The sequence below is a fragment of the Equus caballus genome, chromosome 1 (genome assembly GCF_041296265.1).
Source record: "Equus caballus isolate H_3958 breed thoroughbred chromosome 1, TB-T2T, whole genome shotgun sequence".
NCBI lineage: Eukaryota > Metazoa > Chordata > Mammalia > Perissodactyla > Equidae > Equus > Equus caballus.
Genome location: NC_091684.1, coordinates 161,276,583 through 161,297,914, shown reverse-complemented (window position 1 = coordinate 161,297,914; position 21,332 = coordinate 161,276,583). Strand labels below are relative to the sequence as shown.

At 55.3% G+C, this 21,332-nt stretch overlaps 2 protein-coding genes and 1 long non-coding RNA gene across 6 annotated transcripts; 1 reads left to right on the top strand and 2 right to left on the bottom strand.

Annotated features, from left to right (window-relative positions):
• Positions 1-1,819: 1,819 nt before the first annotated feature.
• On the bottom strand, positions 1,820-2,633 carry LOC138924879 (uncharacterized). The gene is made up of 2 exons (XR_011440231.1): positions 2,091-2,633; positions 1,820-1,999 (listed from the first exon to the last, which is right to left on the bottom strand). It is a non-coding gene; the product is annotated as an uncharacterized lncRNA (long non-coding RNA).
• A 1,382-nt stretch (positions 2,634-4,015) lies between these two features.
• On the top strand, positions 4,016-6,851 carry INAFM2 (InaF motif containing 2). The gene has a single exon (XM_023620056.2). It carries the CDS (start codon positions 4,208-4,210, stop codon positions 4,667-4,669), a length of 462 nt encoding a protein of 153 aa, XP_023475824.1. The 5' UTR covers positions 4,016-4,207; the 3' UTR covers positions 4,670-6,851.
• Positions 6,852-11,587: 4,736 nt separating this feature from the next.
• CCDC9B (coiled-coil domain containing 9B) lies at positions 11,588-21,047 on the bottom strand. 4 transcript variants are annotated; one of them, XM_005603151.4, is made up of 11 exons: positions 20,461-21,047; positions 19,501-19,614; positions 19,109-19,216; positions 18,357-18,512; positions 18,140-18,265; positions 17,297-17,496; positions 16,926-16,984; positions 16,294-16,347; positions 16,094-16,193; positions 15,452-15,494; positions 11,588-15,387 (listed from the first exon to the last, which is right to left on the bottom strand). In XM_005603151.4, the coding sequence occupies exons 1-11, from the start codon at positions 20,668-20,670 to the stop codon at positions 15,337-15,339; spliced, it is 1,221 nt and encodes a 406-aa protein (XP_005603208.3). In that variant the 5' UTR covers positions 20,671-21,047; the 3' UTR covers positions 11,588-15,336. The 4 variants fall into 4 exon arrangements, with proteins under 4 accessions (XP_005603208.3, XP_001503604.3, XP_005603207.3 ...); XM_001503554.6 differs by having other exon boundaries at positions 11,588-15,368; XM_005603150.4 differs by lacking the exon at positions 19,501-19,614 and having other exon boundaries at positions 11,588-15,368; positions 20,461-20,745.
• Positions 21,048-21,332: the final 285 nt, after the last annotated feature.

Below are 21,332 nucleotides of genomic sequence, written 5' to 3'. Positions count from 1 at the left end.
GCACTGCTCATCAAACCACGCTGAAGCAGTGTCCCACATGCCACAACTAGAAGGACCCACAACGAAGACTACACAACTATGTACTGGGGGGCTTTGGGGAGAAAAATGAAAAAAATAAAATCTTTAAAAAAATATATATAGCTATTTTTCATAAAAATATGCTATTTATGTTAACATATAAAGGGCTAATTTTCTTAAATGAACGGATAAATATTTTACAAATTTCTTGATCTTATTTCTAATATGGCAAGTGTCAATACATATAACCCACATAAACAAAAGCTCTTTGGAGATGTCAATTTTCAAGAGTGTGAAGTGACCGTGAGAACAAAAAGTCTGAGAACCACTGGCATAAGTTGAGCAATGCCATCACTGGCTGCCCATCTCTGCATAGGTCCACTGTCAGGACCCCCACTGCCGCTCCAACTGGCTGCTCATGCAATAGTTGTGCCAACGTCTGGCTCCTATTATTTCATGGTCCCATCGTCCGCATGGCTTTCAGGGAGCCAGTTCTGAATGGCCTCTTGCTCTCAGCCCTGGCCTACAGAGGACAGCGAAAACTGAGCTTCTCACCAGTGCATTCCCCTGCTTTCCTCTGGGATCTTCTGGGCCTTCCTGCAGAACTTAAGTGGCTTTCTGACCTTATGTAAAATACCTGCCAAAGCATGCCCACTTCTCTGAGCTTTTTGGACCCTTCCTCTACCTCTGCCATGGTAGTTCTGAGATTTCCATTTCACCTGATGGGCCACTGCCTTTCTCTTCTCAGGATCCTTGACAGCGTATTAAATCCTGTTTCACGGGCAAGTGCTCCCCATATCAGTAAACTCTCCCATATTCAACTTAATATTCAGCTCCCCCTTGATCCAGCCCATACATTCTCTCCCGGCTCCTGCCAGTACTTACTGGCTACTTTTGCAGCTGCTTGGGAGGACAGTCCTCCTCTTTCCCTAGCAGGCCCCTGCACATGTCTCTCTGCGTTTTGCTGCAGCGTGGCCCTATTTATTGGTCTTGTCGGCCAGGAGAGAGAGGCAGCTTCTTTGGCACCTGAGGGCAATTCTGAGGGACAGTGACAGCTGTGAGCCATCACTAGCCAGCACTCTGGCAGCTAGAGGAATGAGTGCCTCCATCCTGAGGGTGATCTGGGTGGTACCCCACAACATCCACTACAGAGACTAAGTTCAGCTCCACCTATGAGGCAGAGGAGAACAGGGATCAGAACCCAATGCCTTAGAGTCGGACTCAGATTTGAGTTCTATCTAGCTAAAGGACCTTGGGCAAGTGGCTTAACCATCTTGAGGCGGTTTCTTCATCTCTGAAATGAAGATAAATACTACCTACCTGATAGATTGTTGTCGGACAAATGAAACAAGGAATGTAAGCATTTGGTATGGTGCCTAGTACATCATAAAGGCGTGGATGTAGCTGCTGTTCTAATTGGTCAGAACTTTCCAAAGCCTGAAAAGGCTGCCTTAGGGAGCAGACAGTAAGGTACACCATCGTGGAGGGTGTGTTAGCTGATGCTGGAGAGTGTTGTGGAGGAGGTTGTAGGGTCCGTGGGGGTATTTACAAAAGATGAACTTTTGGGCCCATTCCGTCCCCAAGTTGCCCTGATTCTCTGATTTCTCCGACTCTGCTTACCCTTAGTAGGGGAGAGGCACTTGGAGAAGTATATTCACTTTCAGGCCACTAGGGGGCCATTTAGTTGCCTGCAACAGGAATACACTAATGGTTTCTTAATGGCTCAGGCACCAGGGAGATCAGGCTCAATTATATCTGAAAGCATTTTGAGTTCTTAGGGCAAAAGACACTATGTAAATCCAGATAATAAATAGGGTTTATTGATGACAGGTTAAAGAATCTGGCACTGTTTAGTTTGGAGACATATAGGGTGAGAAGAATTGAGTAAGAGTTTCAAGTGCATTTATTCTTTAGTATAGAAAAGAGTGACATGTTGTTTTTCCGCTCCACTGGGAACCAAGCAAGAAGAAAGAAGTTTAACCTGCAACAGAAAAAATACAGAGTGTGTTCAAGAAAGAGGATTAAAGGAGGCTTTGGGTCGGCCTTCCCTGGAATCTGTAAGAATAATTCACCTTGGTGTAACTGGTATGATCAGTCTTGCCAGCAAAGCCAGAGAGTAGGGGAGAGAAGAGAGTTCAACATCCAAAGACAATTCGGGGATTTTAACCCAGCAGGCTGCAGTGCTAGTCCGGCTCTGGCCGGCCTGGGAGCAGGATGGGGAAGGAGTGGTTGTCTTTTCCCCATCAGCCCACAGAAGGCAATAACCACTCCAAACTTCTGATGTCCTTGAAATTTCTCAGAAAGTAAAAAGGCAGGCTGTTCCTGGGAATAAGCATCCAGTTGGCCCGTGCTGGAGGCAGACTCACACCTGGGCCTCAGGAATGAAAGTCAGGGGCTGGGTTACAGCCCTGTCATTCCAGAGGTCAATCAGCACACTCAGCTCTGGTAGCCACTTGACTTCTGTGCGGCTGTGGTGGCCCGGCAGCAGTGCTGGGGAGAAGCTTCTTCATAAAGAGGTAGTGTCTGGCAGCTAAGGATTCCCGTGGAGAAGGAGAAATTGGAAGGGCACAGAGGGTCCTGCCCCACACAGTAGAAGCCAGGAGTCAGGCTCGCACCTGCGGGGGCAGGAGGGGTGGTTCACCCACAGAACCCCATCAGGACCACAGTGCTCTCCCCACACACACTCGTGAAGGTGCAGTCTCCCACATTCATTGAGATATCCAGGCAGTCCACACACCCAACTCCGGGAACACAGGAAGTAGAATTCAAGGAGGAGAAAACCAGAAATTCTAGAAAGCCTCATAGAGAGGGAATGAGGAGGAGAGAAAGGAGGGGCGGGGAAGGAGGGGGAAGGCACCTTGGAGAGGGGTCTTCAGCACCGACCCGAGGGAGGACACACCTCACATGGGAAGGGGTGCAGGGAACAACCGCCCAGACTCTGAGGCCCAGAGAGGATACGAGAGGGGGCAAGCTCTCGGAGCCGCTCCACCGTTCAGTGTAGCCCCTTGAATCCAAATCAAGCCCAAACCTGGGAGTCGGAAACCCCAAGAAGCGGGACCTGGAACCTGTTGCAAACCTCGGGACTAAGGTGGGAGGCGAGCCTGGAGAACCAACTCAGCACGTGGTACTGCCCCGGAAGCTCCAGAAGGTCTGGGCAGCCTAACTCGGGGCTCTAAGAGGACAGGGAATTGGGGAGATTTCAGCAGGCCCCGGAAGCCCACGTGGAACTTGGGGGCGGGGGGAAGAAGGGGTGCCACCAGCTAGGTCCACAGTGCTCCTTGGCTGCCTACACCGGACGTGGACCGGGCTTGCTAGGCGTAAAGGAGTCTGAAAGATCCGCTCGGGAGGTACGTGGAGCGGGTCACGAGCCGCGAGCACGAACGTGGTATCACCCCCACTTCTGGGGGTAAACTGAGGCCTGAGGGCCCAGCCGCTGCTGCTATTCCACCTGTCGCTTCGGACAGTCAGGACAGAGAGAGGAAACGCCGGAGTTGACAGCCCCGCGCTCCGACCGCCTCTCCCCGCCCCCTCCCAGTTCCGCACTCCGCCCCAAACGACGCTGTTCCCCTTTTAAAGAAGCGCCCGGGGCTCCCAGCCTCAGCGCGGCAGCCCGTGCGGGGCGGAGGCGGCGTTGCCCTTTTAAGAGCCAGCCTCCTTTAACTCTCTCTTAACGGGGCGTCCCGGCGGGCTCGCGGCACACGATAGAAGCCCGCCTCCCCGCGCGGCGCTTCCGGACCGCGGCGTCGCCCTTTTAAGAGGCAGCCCCCAGCAGCGCTCTCCCCGCCCCTGGAGCCGGCGCGCGAGGCGGGGGAGCCCAGCTGGAGCGGAGCGCTGTCCGCGCGGCCACTGGAGACCGGGCGGCCGGCGGCCGGGCAGGCGGCGGCGGCGGCGGCGGCGGATGGGGACGCGGAGCCGGGCGGCTGTGGCGGCTGTGGCTGTGGCGGCGGCGCGGAAGCAGCTGACGGGCCGGCGGCGGCGGCGGCGCTGGCGGCGGTGACTGGTCCAGGCCCCGGCGGCGGCTGCAGCGACGCGGTGGCGGGCTGCGGGCGGGCGGCGTGAGGCGCGGCGGCGGAGCGCCGAGCGGCCGGGAACCGAGGGCGCCGGGCCGCCCGTTGCCCAGTCCCCGCAGGCCGCCAGGCCCCCTCCAACCGGGGCCGTGGAGCACCGGGGCAAAGGCCGGGGCCCCCCCATGAAGGAGCGCGACGCGGCCCCGGCCGAGCGGGGCAAGCCGGCCACCTACACCGGGGACAAGAAGGCGAAGATGGCGGCCAAGACCAACAAGAAGTGGGTCCGGCTCGCCACCGTGTTCGCCTACGTGCTCTCCGTGTCGCTGGCCGCCATCGTGCTCGCCGTCTACTACAGCCTCATCTGGCAGCCGGTGGGCGCCGGGACCTCGGGGGGAGCCGCCGGCCCGCCCCCCGGCGGCTCCAATGCCACCGGCCCGTCCGGGACTTCGGGGGCGGCGGCGACGGGGCCCAACGCCACGGGGTCGTCCCGCCGCGAGGCGCCGCGCGACGCGCCCCCGCTGCAGGCGGCGCGGCCCATGCCTCCGGAGCCCTCGGCCGACAGCCCCTTGGCCGGGCCGCTGGAGCAGCCGCGGGGGCCCGAGGAGGACGAGGAGGAAGCCGCGGCGGCGCCCGGGAGTCGTTGAACCCCTCCGCGCCAGGGGCGGCCGGGAGCCGTCCTCTGCAAGCCGGGAGGCAGGACTTTGCAGCAGGAGCCGGCGGGGAGCGACCCCCACGGGAGTGAACGCCCCCCCCTCCCCCCCCCCCCAGGAACGTCGGCTCGCCCCGGGGGCGAGTGGCCTGCAGCCTGATCTTCAGCCAAGGGACCACGATTCTCCAGGGGCTCGGGGTTTGGTCTTCCGAGGACAGTGCTGCGCCAGGGCCCTGAGCCATAAGGGGCGTGGGGGGAGGGGTGGGAGATCCCAGCACTGAACCCGTCTGCGCCGCTCGCTTTTCTGTATCCGACGTGCAGGGGTGACTTGGGCTTTCCCCCAAGACTCAGGGGAAGGAGGGAGCTGTAGGGGCTCTTCTTTAATAAGCTGAAGCTCTCGCAAGGAGAAGGGCACCAAAAGTAGTGGAGCTCAGGTACGTCAACCTAGTTGCAGTGGCCACAGATGCATTTAATTTATAGATCCCTGTATATAGTTGTTGACATATGCACTAGAAGCTATAATTACATAGTACTATATGTATTCTCCGACACCCTGGGTAGCTACTGACTGATGGGGTCAAGCAGGGGCTATTTGCTGGCCCCCAAAGTGCAGCTAGCTGGAAGGGCACAAAAGCTGTTTTTTCCATCACCCACTCTTGCCCCTATTCCCCCTCCTATTTCAGAAAGATAGTTTTATGACACAAAAGAGTATAATCATTCTTAGACTTGTTGAAAGGGCAGTGGAAAACCTTAGGAGAAGAAAAAGCCGTTTGCGCTGGGTGGGGAATGGACTGATCCCCTCCTCGTCCCACCCTAGTGTCCCCACCCAAGAGGCTTCCTGTTGCGGCCCAAAGTATCTGGATGGGGGCCAGGGCAGAAGGAAGGGAAAGAGCAATGAATGCCTCTGTGCTTCCATCCTTGGCCTTCTCCTCACAGCTCTTTTAGAAGAGCAAGCTTTTGTAAGTAGAGTGAGTGGCTCACAAGTGTTGTATCTTTATTTTTATTTTTATTTTGCTGCTCCTCAAGATCTTGTCTTGTTCCAATAATCACCATCACCTTCCCTCTTTCCTGAGCCTGTAGTGACAGTGTAGCACTGAGATTAGGGTGATATCTGTTGCGAAACCAGAGCTTTGAGAATGTCCTCTGGTTTTGAGTTTTAGATAGAACCAGAAAGGCTGCAAGGTGGGCTTCAAACTCAGGATTGTGTTCTGATAGCCAGATAATAGACCAGCCATGGGTGTTTACCTCTCCTGATAAACGCTACTTGTATGCAGCCTATATTTTTACTGAGATGAGAAACATCAAGAGAAGTGACACATTTATAGCTCTGGGGCAGCAAGAATTATACATCAATTTGGAGTCCACTTCCTTCTGCCACTTGCTTTTAGGCAATTGAGTGTGGGTAGCGACAAGATATCAAACCCCTTAGTGTTTCCTTTTTGGGAAATAAGGCACTTTTTTTAAACAAAAAAGACAAAAACTTACCCACCTGAGTCCTGAACCAGTTTGTCTCCAGTTTTCTGGCCTACACTCTAGTTAGCTCTGATCCAAGTTTACAGGACAACAGCCTTGTTTTAAGCCATGTCCTGCTGTGAGCAAGATAGCAGCTGAGCTGTCATAGCTGCGGGCAGGCTGGTGGCACCCTCAAGGTGTCTTGGCTGGAGGAGATTTCTGAGCAGCTGACTTGACTTTGGTCATTAGGAAGCCTTTGAGGCCTTTTTAAATTTTGGTTGGGGGCCTAGGGGGAAGAAACGTAAAATGCCACTTTATAACTTCAATAATAGCCTGTAATTTATATTTATTGTGTGAATTTTTAGTCCTATATTTTAATAATTTGTAAATTGATCTCTTATTCCAAGAATCCTTTGAACTTGTGGGAGAACATCTGGGAGTCCAGTCCCCTGTCCCCATCCTGACCCCTGTGTTTGGGACTATTTAATCCACTTTGGAGTGGATCACAGAGTCTAGAGAGACCCCTCACAGCTCCAGCTGCTGGCCTCCTGCCTCTCTAAAGCCTTCACTGGAATTGGGACATTGACTCCAGCTCTAGCTGTGAACACGACCAGAGACATTATTTATAATTCAGCCATTTAAGATATACCTGTACTCAAAAAGTCCTGTATATTTTTTAAAAGTTTTATTTTTCAGGTGAACAAAAATACATTCTAAGAACTCTACGTAAGTTGATCGTTTCTCTTTTTCATACTTCTTGGGGAAGGAGGAGAAGGTGGAAGAGGAAATGGTCTGAAACAGTGGATGGATGGTGATGAATAGGTGTAGGAGGAAAAAGCAATTGCCCTGCTGTTCTCTGTGCCTGATGGCTTGACTGAATTGATTAGTGAAGGTGGCAGGAATCCATCTTCGTCGGGAAGCAATCATGGGTCGGAAGAACAGTGATGTCTAGATCAGCCACTAAAACGGTCGAAAAAAGTTCAATCTTACAGAACTCTGAGCAGACGCCTAGCTGGGGAAGCTAAGAGACCAGTAAGCATGCATATTAAGAATTATTACAGACACTGAGCTGGCTGAGAGCTGAGGTGAGGATAAAGCCTCCTGATAGCTCCACTGTTCTCATCTTTAAACCATTGGCCCCTAGATAGCTCAAGAAGTACTAACACTGGGAAAGCCACACTGGTGCGCCCGCAGTGGTTGGTCAGAGCTTTGTCTATGGTGGAGGAAGCGAGAGAGCCAAACAGCTGCAAGAAGGTGTAGGTTGCTTCAGAGGTGAGGCTTTTTCTGCCCCTAAAGCAAACAATAAAAGACATGTGGGTGAAAAGCACAAATATAAGGGATTAGTTATGCTGCAAAATACATGGCAGGCGATTGAGCTCAGCTCATTATCAGACAATGCTGCCCAGTACAAACCCGAGTGAGAAGCCAGTGAGGGGGCCCCCCTGAGGCCTGCCCTTCTCCTGAGCTGTTGGGGGGTGGCTGCTGTGCTTTTCCATCACCTTGTAGTCTGCAGGGGAGCATGGAAAAAGTCTGCCCTTCTTTTATTTCCCTCTTCAGCCTACACAATGGCTTTCTGTGAGAGGGCTTGGTACAGCAGAGCAGAGGGGAGTGCGAGTTCCTGAGGTTCTTCTAGTCAGCCCCTCCTTTCTGTAGACAGTGACATGTGGCTGCTGCAGTTGCACGCGGCTTCACACGTTGGGCACATAGAGCAGCGTGTGCGGCAGGAGCCTGCTGGCCGGTGAGAAGGGCACTATTCCGCCAGAACAGGGACCAGTTGGCAGGGAGCAGTGGTCAGAAGAGCTTTATTTTCAGGGGTTAGAAATTAGCTGCAAAATTGTCCATCAGGTTTTGAGTCAGGAAGGAGAGGTCTGTGCAAAGGGAGATTAGTTTCCTTCAGCTGCTCTGCGTCTGGACCGCCAGGATCACTTCTAGGTGTTTGCTTATGTTAGAAGTCATTCTGTGTGTTTATTCCCTGACAGCCTGAATTGGAAGGAAGAGATAATCCTCTGGAAAGGGAAGTCTTGCAGGGTGAGGGGTCAGGAGTTTGCTAAGCCATTTAGACTAGGATTGTGTGGATATCATTTCTTTCCCCTCTTGATGCTGAAGTGCAAAGAAATGTTTCCCTGATGTTTTAAGTATGAGAAATATTTTCCTTCCTGACAGCTCTGGATTGCCATGTGGTATGAGACCGCAGCTTTGGAAGTGTTCCTGTCTACCTTGTTTTTCAGTTTTCACTAGGGAATTCTAAGATAGTGTGTTCTTCAGTGGAGTATTTATATCCTGTTTTGAAATGCTGAGTGGAGAGCATCTACTTGTTCCTACATGTTTCTTTAAGGGGAACTGAAAGCTCAGGTCCCGAGCTTTAGGGCTACCACAGCTATTTAGAAGGGGTAATAATCGTCCTCTCCTTCCTGTCTGCAGAGAATGGAGGTATTTCTGGAATTGCAATGCAGTAACAAAAGGGCCACAGCTGTACTTTTTTTTTTGTCTCCCTGGGTGGAGGGAGGGACCACAGTGGCTTTGCTCATTTCACAGGACTGGCACTAAGCTCTGAATGGTGGATCACCTGGTCGATCACTGTGCCGGATACAATTGGCCCTAGTGTCATTGTGGTGTCACTGTCGTAATCCACTTGTGTACCCACATCCACAGGCCACCGTCTGGTTCGGGGGGCACAGATTGCTAAAGAGAACCCCTGCAAATCACAGCTGCCCTGGCCGTTGTGACCTTGGTTTCTTTATTTCCAAGTGGAGGGACCGGGGCTTGGCCTGCCTGTTCTTTCCAGGCGCCGGAAGTCCACAGCTCTGTTTCATGTGGTGCTTCACGGAGGCAACATAGAATATATGACCCATCCATTGTCTCCTTTGTCCTGGCCCTATGGCCTAATGTTGAGCTATAGAAATACCTGCTCTATCGACAGTTTTTTGCTCACATCTGTTTAACTTGCTGACATAGCCTGTGGGTTTCTGCTGCCAGAAAACCTGTGTTGTGCTCTTTGTCTCTCCAGTAGCTGATTTAAAAAATACAAAAACAAAAAGTTTTTTTTAACTACGCACCCAAACTCAAACCAGGCTCTCCGTCCTAAGTGCAGAATCAGCAATGGCTCCAGTGGTACACCGTGCGCGTGAGCCACCTCGTCAGTAAGGAGGACCCAGGTCACACTGGTTTCCCTGTGCCCCATTCAGTTCTATAAACATTTGTGAAGCTACTACTAAGGGACCAGACAAGTGTCACACTTGTGCCCTCAGGGAGTTTGCAGGCATGCCAACAAGAATCTGCCTTTTGTATCACCCTGTTTTCTTATCGCCCTGTTTTCTTATCTTCAGTAGTCTGTTTTTGCAATAGCTCATAGTTAAACAGCAATAAGATCCTAACTTTCCTTAGAATAGTGTCTGTAAACCACTACCATTAATTCAAGAACTATTTATTTAATGTCTGCAGTCTGCCAAGTGAGCTTTACAAGTCCCAAAACCAACTTGTCCAAAACAGCAATTATGTTGATTACTAAGGATTTCCTTTTAAACATGCCTCTCTCTGCTACCTCAGTGTTCAGAGTCGTGAGTAGAGGTCTCCTCCCATTTGTGTCCTGGAGGGCACCTGCCCTCAGCCCCCTGCTGGTGGTCTGGGCAGTGTTGAGTCGCAGCAGCCAGTCTCTGAGCGGTAGGCACCTCACAGCATCACCAGGACCTGCGGGGGGAGGCAGGTGCTCTTGGGAGGGACCCCTGACCTGGAAGATGGGAGACCTGCAGACTCGGCAGAGGCATTAGTTATGGCCCTTGAACCCCTCTTTCCTCCTGACCGAATGGGACTTCGTGAGAGCAAACAGAGGTGATTGATGTGACAGGGCTTGAAGATCTTGGGAATAAAAGTACAGTGTATACACATGAGGTAATATATTTTCAAGGGGACGTCTGTCCCTTTGGGTGAAAATTATGCATGGAAAGTAGCATGAAGGGGCAGGTAGTAAACATTACACCAGTGCCCAGACCATCAGCATCAGCATCACCTGAGAACTTGTTAGAAATGCCATGTCTTAGGCCCCATCCCAGACCCGCTGAATGAGAAATTCAGGGGAGGGAGGCCAACACTGCGTTTTAACCAGCCTTCCAGGTCTCAGATGCACACTAAAATTTGAGCACCACCGGCCCAGCCTTTCCCTCTGATTCTGTAGCTTAGGGTTAGGGTATTTCTGTTCTGACAGATGGTTATCAAGGTGACTTTTGGCCCTCTTTCTTGTTTGAAGCCTGCTTAGGAGAGAGGAAACACTGTGTCCCCAGACTTTGTAAGAAAAGGGGAAAAAGCCTACATTGTTGGTTATTTTTGACAGTTGCAGGTTTGATGATTGCAGAAGAACTTGCCCTGGAGAGCTTGTTAAGAAGGAGGCAGGCCTGAAAGAGTCCTCCCTCCCTTTTCCACAAAGGTACTGATCTGTCTGCCTCACCTCCTGCCCTGGGGCCTGCTGCTTCTCGAGCCAGTCCTTAAAAGGAGCAGTGGGTGCCACATTTGTTCTTTCTGGTGCCAGGTCTGCACTATTTCACTTCCCTGGCGTCAAGTGGATGCTTAATGAGAGGCTGTGATGTAGGCCGGCAGACTCGTTGAGAGAAAGCAGCCTCAGTCTTCTTTATGTGGGCTCCTCTCATTGCCTTTCCCAGCCTCGAGGGCCAGCTCAGTGAGGTTGTGGCCAGCCTGTGTCGGCCTTCCTTGTCAGCCCTGATAACCCTCGCTCAGAAAGAGAGGCTTGCCAGGGTCTGTGGACACTGATAAATGACTCAAGAGGCAGAAGTGAAGTGGTGTCTTGAGGTTCTCCTTTTCTCTTGACCCCCTGAGTTTGTCCCCAAATTAAGATGTGGCCATATGGGGATTTTTGCTATTTCCTTTGTTCTTTGGGGGGCTAGTACCATCTTTTCCTGTTATTCCTATCCCTGAGGCCAGGGCCTGGGGCTGGAGGTGACACCTTCCAAACTTGTGCCTTGTTAGATGGTTGGGGGTCCCCTGCTTCCAGGGATCCCCAATTACCTGTCCCTTGACCATAAGAAAACAGAGTCATGCTGCTCCTTTGTGTAAAAAACCTTAACTCTGGGAGACCTGGAACAAACTCCACAAGGAAATTTGTTTCTGGGGAAAATATCAGAAAAACAAAAACTGTGGTGTGAGTCCTCCTGATGTAAACAGAGGCAAAGAGAAGACACTCTGAGCTGTGAGAGCTAGGGGAAAATGCTTCAGACTTGCTTGTGATGCAGGCCGTGGGTGAGGGCGTAGAACGCTCCCCGTAAGAGCAGGGGATCTTCGTGAGGCCTGTAACTCAACCAGCCTCTCGCGGGGGACTGGAAGGAGCTCACCGTCCTGGGAGGCTGGATAAACTTACAAATCATCCCTTGTTCCCTGAGAGTGTATTGACTCCAGTGAAGATGAGACTAGAAGAGAAGGTAAAGGAAAAGCTAGAAAACAAAGTAGACAGAGATCACACCAAATAGCTACTTCATTTATTCAACCAATTTTTACTGAGTCACTTCTGTGCGCCAGGGTACCATTCATAGAGTGCCCATGCGGGCTGGTTGTATTTTGCATACTCTTATCTTTAATTTTCTCAGCAACCCTTCAAGGTAGGTAGGTATTACTAGCCCCATTTTGCAGATAAGGAAACTGAGGCTTTTTGAGATTAAAATTGACCAAGGTCGCCCAGCTAGCAGATGGCAGACCTAGGATTCAGATTCAGTCTGTCAGATGGCAAGGCCCATGTTTGTTCCACTCTCCCATGCTGCCTGTCCTCAGAACACATGCCTCCCTTGCAATGGGCTGTGCTCCCCTCTGCGAGGCGAGATGGACCCAGGACGGAGATGCCCTGCACCTCTTCTGCCTTCCTTGTTTTGAGGCCTTAGGTCAAGCTGTCGTCTCCCTACGGCTCCCTACTGCCCTGTGTGCTGTCCCCTCTCAGTCCCTGCAGCTCTGTGCCCGGGTTCCTAATAGCTGCATCTCATGGAGAACTTCCCACCTGTGAGGAGTAGTCTTGTCTGTCGGTTGGAGGGAAGGGCATCCAAGAGGAAGGCTCCTGGCCAGGCCTTTAAACGGAGGAGGCAGGAAGAGATATACCAGCCTTCCCTGGCCCCAAGGTTTGTGGAGGGGTGTCTAACTATGCGCCCTCCCGCACTATAGCTGGTTCCATCCTAGAGCAGGAGGGTTGGCCACCGTAGCTGTGGGTCACTTATCCTGAAGAAGGCCTCCCTTTTGTTGAGAAAAGCTAAGTGATACTTGCCGTGCACGACAATCTTCCTCCAATGGAGACGCCCTGTGCCAGTCTCCACTCTCTCCAACCCCTAGTGACTCTCATGACATCCTTTCTCCTAACGTCCTCCTAGATGTTACCCCCAGTGACAGAAACCCTATTTCTCCCTAGCTCTTCTACCCAGCTTTCTCTCCTGCTTAGGTCCTGTTCTAAAGGCTGAATCAGAGCTCTGCCCAAATCCTACATCCCCATCCCATAGTCAAACATGCCTTGGCATATACCCTTTAATGAAGGCACATCTGTACAGTTGGCAGCATTGGGGTTTGGGAGCAGTTTGTGAATCTTAGGATTCAAATTCTTTGTGTGCATGTGTGTATATGAGGAAGATTGGCCCTGAGCTAACATCTGTGTCAATCTTCCTCTACTTTGTATGTGGGATGCTGCCACAGCATGGCTTGGTGAGTGGTGTGTAGGGCCACGCCCAGGATCCAAACTGGCGAACACTGGGCCACTGAGGCACAGCTTGCAAACTTAACTACTACACCACCCGCTGGCCCCATGAATTCAAATTCTTGATCACAACTATTTTTGGAGACATCTGAATTGAGGGGCTCTGCCTGAACCTGCTGTACCCCAGCCCCATCTTTTGGGAGTCATGGATTCCAGGGATGGTACCATGCTCCCAAGCTATATATGTGTGACAGGAAGGCAAGAGGAACACTTGGGCTTGGAATCTTTCACCCTGGCCTATTCATTTCTCACAGGGGTCTTCTTCCCATATGCACAGGAATGTTCCAAAGCCATTCCAAATCCTCTAATCAACCCCACACCGACCTCTTGCACCCCCCTTCACCTCACCCTATTCTCAACTAGCTTTCTCACTCCCCACCAAGGGAAGTTGGCACCACACACTCACTGGCCTCTCAAGCATCTTGCCAGGAGCCTCAGCTTCCCACCCAACTCTGAAGCCAGGAAGCTCCCACCCAGCAGGCGCGTGCCTCCGCCATCCCCTACATAGCCAGCAACAGCCCTTAGAGTCTAGAGTCTGTCTTTGCCCCTAGCCCTCCATATATTCTAATCCAAACTCTTACTGCTCCAAGTGTGGTCCAGGAACTAGCAGTATAGGCAACAACCGTGGCAGGGCCAGAGAGGAGGGGAGCAGCGGAGGTCACCCCGGGAGATCCGGGCAAGGGCTTGGAGGCAAAGGGCACGCATGAGGAGAAAGAGAGGAGCACTTGCCTTGTGAGCAGAGGTGGATGCTTCCCTTTGGGCTCCTCCCGCCATCCCCAGCCCCTGTCGGGCACCTACAGCCAAAAACAGCTCCTGCTGCGCAGCCTGAATCTGCTGGATGACTGAGTCTCTTCCCTCCCTCTTGCTGGCAAAGTCCCCGTCGCCCACCGGCTGCATAGCTGGTAGTGGGTGCTCAGGAAATGTTTGTTGAATTGAGAGGAAGCCACAGCTTGTGCGGAGTCTGGATAATTCACCAGACGGGGGCCTCCGGGGAGGGGAGGAACGGAGACTAAGTAGGAAAGACAAGTCCTGATGTCGTACTTAGCTGGAGTCGCTCTTCTCTGTCTCTTGAGTCTGTGTCTGAGTCCTTGCTTCTGCATGATCATGGTGCAGGGAGGTGCTGAGGAAGAGGAAGTAGGAGACGGCAAGGAACGGCCCTGGGCGGCAGGGCTGCCCCCTTGTCCCCATTCAGGGTGCACTTGATGTTTGACCTGGGTGTAGGGGAGGAGGTTCCCTACTGTGTGAAGAGAAGGCTATCCCCTCCCCACCCAACCCCACCACATTTCAGCAGGAGGCCTTCCCAGGGACTCTCCCTTTTGCAGAGAAGACCTGAGCTCTGCTCCGCTGTCCCTAGCTCAGTCCCTGATAGCTGCGTGGCCTCAGCCTCCTCTTCCAGAAAGGCAAGAGTCTGCCGGCTGATCCTGACATTCCCTTGGGTTGGCCATCCCTTGCATCTCGGGCTGTGAGTCACCTGGGTGCAAGGCAGGGGTGTGGGAAAGGGCCCAGGCCCAGGCTGGCCATGTCAGCTGCTGAGGCTGCCTGCACCTGAGGAACCGGAAGCCAGCAGCTGGAGAGGGAGGTCAGACCCTGGGGGTGACGGGAGCCGGGCAAGGTAGGTGCTGTGTGCTTCCAGGCAGTGCTCTCTCACTATGGCAGGGACGCTTGTGTCGTGGGCAGCAGTAGGCCCAGGACGGGTCTCCCCAGCCTCAGAGACCAGGTGTGGCATGGGAATATACCAGGGGCTGTGCCTGCATGTGAAAACACACACGCGCACATGGATATGCACATAAGGTTCAGGGAGGGACAGCTACTTGCCCTCACAATGTCACTCCACCAGAAAATTTGCCAAACCACTCAGCCAGACTGCCACAGCCCCCAGCAACCAGATGCCCACCACACAGGAGACTCAGCTGTGTTCTTCTCTCCTCCTCTCCCCAGCCTGGCCCCCTGCCCCCAGGAGCTCTGCTCAGCATCTTCCCACAGGACCAGGACCCCCTGTCCTGCTCCTTACGCCTCCTGTGCCCCTTGCCCTTTGGCTGGTTCCTCTGGGGGGCCTGCTTCGGGGCGCCAGACCCTGCTGGGCCCCAGCCTTGCCAGACCTATCTTCTCTGGGTTCCAGGGGCCCTGCTCCTCTTTGTGGCTCAGAGGAAGTCTGGACTTCTGGCTTGGCCTGGGGGTCATCATGCCACCCCAGGGGCTGCTCAGAACCATCCGGTCTGGACACAGGGCTCTCCTGGGCGCCAGGCCTTAGATCAAGCACACACACGCTCTCCCCAGGCCCAGGGCTACTGGCCCCTCCTAGAGAGAGGTCAAGGGGAACCAAGTCAGTGTTTTGTGGAGAGCCAGGGACAGGACTGGCTGTGGAAGCTCCTGACTCTCCTTTCGGCCCCTCTGCGGATGCCGGGGCTGGGCTGGTTCCCGGGGTCCTTGTGGGTCTGCCCGGCTCCATCCTGCTCTGCGTCTGTGCATGTTCCTTCTCACTCAGGGTCTTTCTGGTGTTTTGGCTTCCCTGAAACAAGAGATTGGCCCTGCTGGCTGGTGAATTCAGGGAACATGTCCCTAGCCTCCCCCATCCTATGCCCAAGTACTCACCTCCTGACTCTCCAGCCCCTCCTTGTCCTCCTTCATTTCCCACCTGTAGGAACACAGCATGTGGCAGGCCCTACTTCTCTGCACCCCACTTCACATCCCCTGCTCCATAGCCAGTGGTGCATGTTCCCTGGGGAGAAGCTAGAGCCCAAGGGTCTCAGAGGAGCATCAGAGCCAGAATGAGGCTCCAGGATGCTTCCCTTCCAGTGGACCTTGCTCCCCAAATCCAACCATTTCCTCTGAACACCACCCACCTTAGCCCCATCTCAGGTCCCCAGCTGTTGTTTATGGCCAAGCCTGCAGCACCTTGAGTTCTGTGGGGATTCCAGGCGTGTCCCTTCCTGCACTGCCTGGGAAAGGCGCCTGACTTCCCGGGGGAAGGTAACTGCTGTAATTACTGCTGGCCTCCCTGGGTACCGGGCTCTTGCTGCTGCTGCCTTTGCTGATGGCCTCTCCCCGCATCTCATTAACCTGCCACCAGGCAGCAGTCAACCAGGAGGCAGAGGCCCCGGGGTTGGGGGGGCGGGGGGCGGCTGGAGCAAGCACCTGGACTAGTCCTGGTCCTGACCTCCCAGGGGCAAGGGAGATGCAGGAAATCAGGGAGCCCAGATGCCTCCCCTGATCTTGCCACCTGCCACCAGTTACCTGCGGGCCCTGCCAGTCAGCCTCTCCATCCCCCGGGCTTTGCTGCGTGTGGCCGGCGCCAGCGAGGGTCTGCTGGGTTGTCCACCCCGAGAAGTACCACCTGCAAGAGATGGCCCCCAAATCAAGGAGAGAAGAAGGCCTTCGCAGCCCACTCCTTCACCAGCTCACAGGACCCTGCTGCTCCTTCTCTCCCAACTCACCTTTGCCATCAGGGGGCAATGATGGTGGCTGCAGCTTCCTGTGGCTCCTGGGACCTAAGTGGGGCAAAGGAAATGGGGAAAGGGTGGGGTGACAAAGGATCCAAGGCAGGAACACCAGTTCTTCCAGGACCAGGATGCTGTCAGTCCAGTTGTGGGTTTTCTGGCTCCCAAAAGGAGTCCTGGCCTGGGGGATCAGGAGGGCTGGGTCCCTGTGCTCGCTCAGCCACTCCTGGCCAGGTGACTGGCCGAGCCTCTCCAGCACCATATTGTGTGAAAGGAGGGGCCAGCAATTCACAGAGGTCTGTTCCTACTATTGGGGGGGGGGGGGGGGGGCGGAGCTTTCACCCAGGAGGGACCACCACCTCAAAGGGACCCCAGGGCAGACTTCCTTGTGAGCCTCCTCCCCAGACCTTCTGGAGTCAGAACTCGGGGCAGGAGCTGTGGGTTTGAGGGTGGGAATGGAGGTCATGATGCCCTCCTCTGATAGTGAGGGAGAGGAAGGAAGACATTCTTCCATGCTTCCTTCCGGCTCTGAAAATAAGTGGTAAACCAAGAGATAGAGAAAAGAGACAAAGACGAGGTGAGGTGAAAAAAGCCAAGGAGTGGAGTGGGGTGCGGTGGTGCTGGCTCACCCCTGCTGCTGCCTGCCCTGGCCAGGCCCTCTTCTCGAGGCTTGCTGGAGTCCTGTGGCCTGTAGAGACAGAGCGAGGGAGTCAGGCTGCTGGCACAGGGAGGACAAAGGCTATAGCAAGACCTACACCAACACCACCACCCCCGACGCCAGCCCCAGAACTGAGGGCCACAGGGAGACAGTGGGCCAAGAAAGATGGGGGACCCAGGGTCCACACAGAGCTTTGAGCCCAGGGCCCAGCCAGAGGACCCGCACAGACCCTCACCACCCTGGGGAGGGTCCCAGCAGCCCTCCAAGAAGCACCCACAGTTAGTCCAACCCCAAGCCCCACAAGCATGTCAGCCCAACAAGCTGCCCAGCCCTGCCACCCACGTGGGCTTGGCCTTGTCCAGGTCCCATGGGCGGCGCCAGTCACCCTGTGCATCTCTGTGCCGGGCGAGGCGGGCCAGGTCAATCTGTTCCCGCTCCTGTTTCCACTGGGCATAGTCCCAGCCCACCTCTGGGGATCCCCCCACTGGCCGACGGGGAGCTGGGCCTGGGACTAGGCCTGGATTCCGGGGCTCCCGAGCACCCTGCAAGGACAAGACACTCAACACCATGGGGTAGAAGCCGAAAGAGCCCTGGGCTTGGAATGGAGATCCAGAGAGTCTACTAACCCTGTCCTCTCTCAAGGTTTCGACGTCCCCATCTAAAAATTAGATCCATTCCATCTCTAACATGCTGTTTGTCATAAGCACGGTTTCCATCCATTTGTTAGCTGTGTCTTTTGGGCAAGTTACTTAACCTCTCTGTGTATCATTTCCTCATCTGTAAAATGGGGATAATAATAGCACCTCTTCATGGGATTGTGGCAGGGGTGTGTGGACAGGCCCAGGGTGGAAAGGATCCAAGCAGCTGTGAGCAAGAGCCAGGACTAGGGGCTGCTGCCACCTAGAGGTCACACCTGGTGCATGGCCAGTCCCCGACACCGGCCTGGCCCTTGCCAAGGTCCCCGCCTGCTTTCCACCAGAGGTTGAGGTAGGGTAAGGGGCTGGGTCACATCTCTGGCCCACCCAACGGGGAGACTGGCCCGTGGAAGGAAGAAGGGGTGGGAATTCTTGCAGGTGCTGCCTGGGCCATTTCTCCACAGATGGGGCACATATGTGACTCAGCTTCTCGGCCTCCTCCAAATGGGGACCGCCACATTTATGTCCCCATGCCCTCTTGAAGATGTACCTTCCGTGCAGAATCTGAGGTGCCAGCCATCTGCATGGAGGGGCTCCGGCCCAAGCCCCCTCCAGGTGACCCTTCCATCCCCTGGTTCCTCACTTTGGTGAGCTTCTCGCTAACGATCCGCTTGGCCTGGGGGAGATGAGGATGGGCAGTGTGGCAGTACAGAGCAAGAAGAGGCTGCCCACCTCGTGCCTGGGCTTCCCCCACCCACCCAGCTCACCTCAGCTTTGTTTTCCATGGTCACAGCCAGCTCCACCTGCTCCCCCAAGCAGAAAGTACCGGCGTGGTCCTCCACTTCCTCATCCTCAAGCATCTCCTTGGCTGCTCTGGATCCCAGGGTGCTCCTTGCCCAGTTCTGGCTGACGACCCGCTTCTCCTGCAGAATGAGGTGCTGTGTCCTCAGGCCACAGCAGCAGTGCTGGGCAGGAGCTGGGGGCTGGGTCCTTCGAGTGGCTCCCCAGGCCGGGCTCCCGCCTTGGCCATCCCTGGAATGCCCACAGAGGAGCTGACTCCACGGGGCGTTCACATGCCAGTGGCATTAGATTATCCAGGGCCTGGGGCCACTTAGGGGCCCAAGATGCCACAGTGGCCCTGTCATCTCTGAGCTGGGAAATCCAGAGCACTCTGACAATGAGGCTTTGTCCCTCAGACGCTGTTCCTGGCATTCAGCCCCAACTTCTCTGTCCCCCTGGGGTTTGGGGTTTGGAGCAGCCTGTGCTTTGGGGCATAGGTGCAGGGCTGTGGGGCTGGAAAAATGTATGAGGAGGCTTTTATTTGGCGGCCTTTCAGCTGTGACCCTTTGGGGATAGGGTGACAACAGTGGCCTGGGCTGCATGGGGTTGGGAGTGGTGGGTGCGCCCCAGGACTGTAAGTGGGAGAAGCAGAGGAGCAGTGACAGCTGCTCCCCACCCCCGACACAGGCTGGGCCTCCACCTCCTTTCCACCCCACCCTGTCTCCCGGGTGGGGCTTACACCAGGAATCTGGCTGATGGTGACAGTGAGGCCATCAGGTCGGAGGAGCTCTGGTGTGGTCACAGCCATGCCCCCCTGCTCTGCCTGCCGACGGTCTTCCTGGATCTCCTGTGGGAGGGCCCGGGGTCAGCACAGGCCATGGCCCCCCAGACGCACAGAGACACAGACGCCGACAGGCCTACACAGAGAGACACCAGTGGGACACCAGGGGGAAGACCATCACATCACAGAGTCCCCAAGACCCTCACAGAGCCTTTGAGATGGACCACACCCGCCCTAACCCTGGCCCCAGGCCCAGAGCCTGCAGGGAGAGACCACCATGCAGAGGTCTGCGGGCCAGACAGGGAGTGCCAACCCAGTGAGTCCTCCAGGCCCCGTCACAGCCCACTGACCTGGTACCTGCGTAGCAAGGCCTGGTTCTTCTTGCGAAGGGCAACTATCCTCCGATCCAGCTCTGCGTCCTTCTCTTCCTGCCTGCCCATTGGGGACTCGGCCCCCCGAGGCCCCTGCAGAGGGCAGGAGGCCCCAGCTCCTGACTGCTGGGCCCATCCCTTACCAGTTCCGCAGCTTTCCCATTCACCCACCCAACCATATTCTTACCACCCAAGGAGCAAACCCCAGACCCAGAGCTAGGCTCAAACAGAAGGACGACGGTCACTCGGGGAGATGGCACATTGAAAGCCCCAGGCCCCCACCTCACTAGGCCTGCCTGCCCATCTCTCTGCCCCCTCAGGGCTCGGGTCAGGGCCTCATACCCAGGCCCACAGCTCCCAGCAGAGAGTTGCCCCTCCCCCCGGCTCTCCGGGGAGCAACACTGCCGAGCTGAGCCTGGAATGGGAGTTATAAATGGCTCTGGCAGCGGAACCTGCCGTGACTGGGAAGTTGCCAGGGGATTCAGGAGATCGAGGGGGGAGCTGTTTGCCTCCCAGGCCCAGAACCACAGTGAAAAGAGAGGCCTCTGCTCCGTCCTGGGCTCCCAGGCCCTGGACCCCACTCCTCAGGCCTGTGCCCAGCTTGTGGGAAAGAGTCGCTCCCAGGGGCCCAGCCTCTCCAGGCCATGAGCTGCTGGCAATCGGGGCAGGAGAGAGCCAACTCCGTGAGCAGGCCCAGCGGGGAAACCACCTGGGCCAGCCATGCCTCTGCACCAAGATCTCCAGGTCCCTCTCCGGCTGCAGGGCCTCTGTTGTGGCCAATGCCCCTGTCTAGCCCCTCGCACCTCCCCCACCCGCCTAAGCACAGCCCTCTTCCTCCCAGGCCCAGCTGTCCCTAGCTGCCCCCAGAGTGTGGCTGCCAGTGTCCTAGCCCCCTCCCACCCCCAAGAAGCCCCCCGTCAAAGGCGAAGTGCCACTCACAGCAGAGTGCATGGTAACAGCAGGCACCGAGAGAATTCCAGAGCAGCCCCAGGGGAACCAGAGCAGGAGGGAAGCCGGAGCCACGGGAGCCGGGCCTCTGCCGGCCTCTCCCTGCCGGCTTTGCTGCTCAGCACACGAGATCATGTTGTGATTACAAAAGACTCCTCTGGGCTCCCAGCCAGGAACGCCGCGGCCACTGCCCCCACCCATCCACTTTCAGAGGGCGAGGACCAGGGCACTGGCAGCCAGCTGGCCCTGCCCAGCACCTCTCTGTGCCCTGCCCCAGTGTCCCCAGGCAGACTGGCAGAGACTTCTCCCCAGTGGGTTGAGCCCACACAGGGGGCCTGGCTGCCCCAGGCCCTGCCTTCTCCCAGACCCTGCCTTCTCCCAGATCCTGTCTCCCAGCGGGATCCCACGCTGGGCCTGCCTGCAGGAGGATGGGCAGCCAGCATAGGCTCCCGTCCCTCCCTTTAGTAGAGAAAGGCCTACAGGACACAGCCCAGTCCACTGGGCTCCCTGTCTGAGGGTCCCCTGCTCCTCAAATGAGCCTCTCCTCACTCTCCTGTCAGCACTGGTTTAAGTAATTTGAAGGGATCAAGAAGCTCACCTCTCCTAAACCACCGAGTACTACCGCATTCCTAAAATAACACCATTAGTCATTCATTCCTTTAGGTTGAACACTGTCTACCCTGTACTTAAAAGTACTGTCCCTCCCGGGAGGCTCAGCTGTTTGGGTCTCCCCTTGGCGTGGAGAGCTGGGCCTTCCTTCAGGGCCCGTGCCCCTACAGCTCAGAGCTGGCCAACAGCCTTCCTTCCTCCGGCTCCTGAGTCTGGACCCTTCCCAGCCTTGCTCTCCAGAGCGGCCCCTTTCA

Coding starts and splice junctions, on each gene's coding strand:
- INAFM2 (XM_023620056.2), top strand. CDS start 4,208: ATGAAGGAGCGCGACGCGGCCCCGGCCGAGCGGGGCAAGCCGGCCACC.
- CCDC9B (XM_001503554.6), bottom strand. CDS start 20,670: ATGGGTGGGGGCAGTGGCCGCGGCGTTCCTGGCTGGGAGCCCAGAGGA. Junction 19,217..19,500: donor CCTTGCTACGCAGGTACCAG/GTCAGTGGGCTG, acceptor GCCCTCCCACAG/GAGATCCAGGAAGACCGTCG. Junction 16,348..16,925: donor CAGGGCAGGCAGCAGCAGGG/GTGAGCCAGCAC, acceptor TGCCCCACTTAG/GTCCCAGGAGCCACAGGAAG.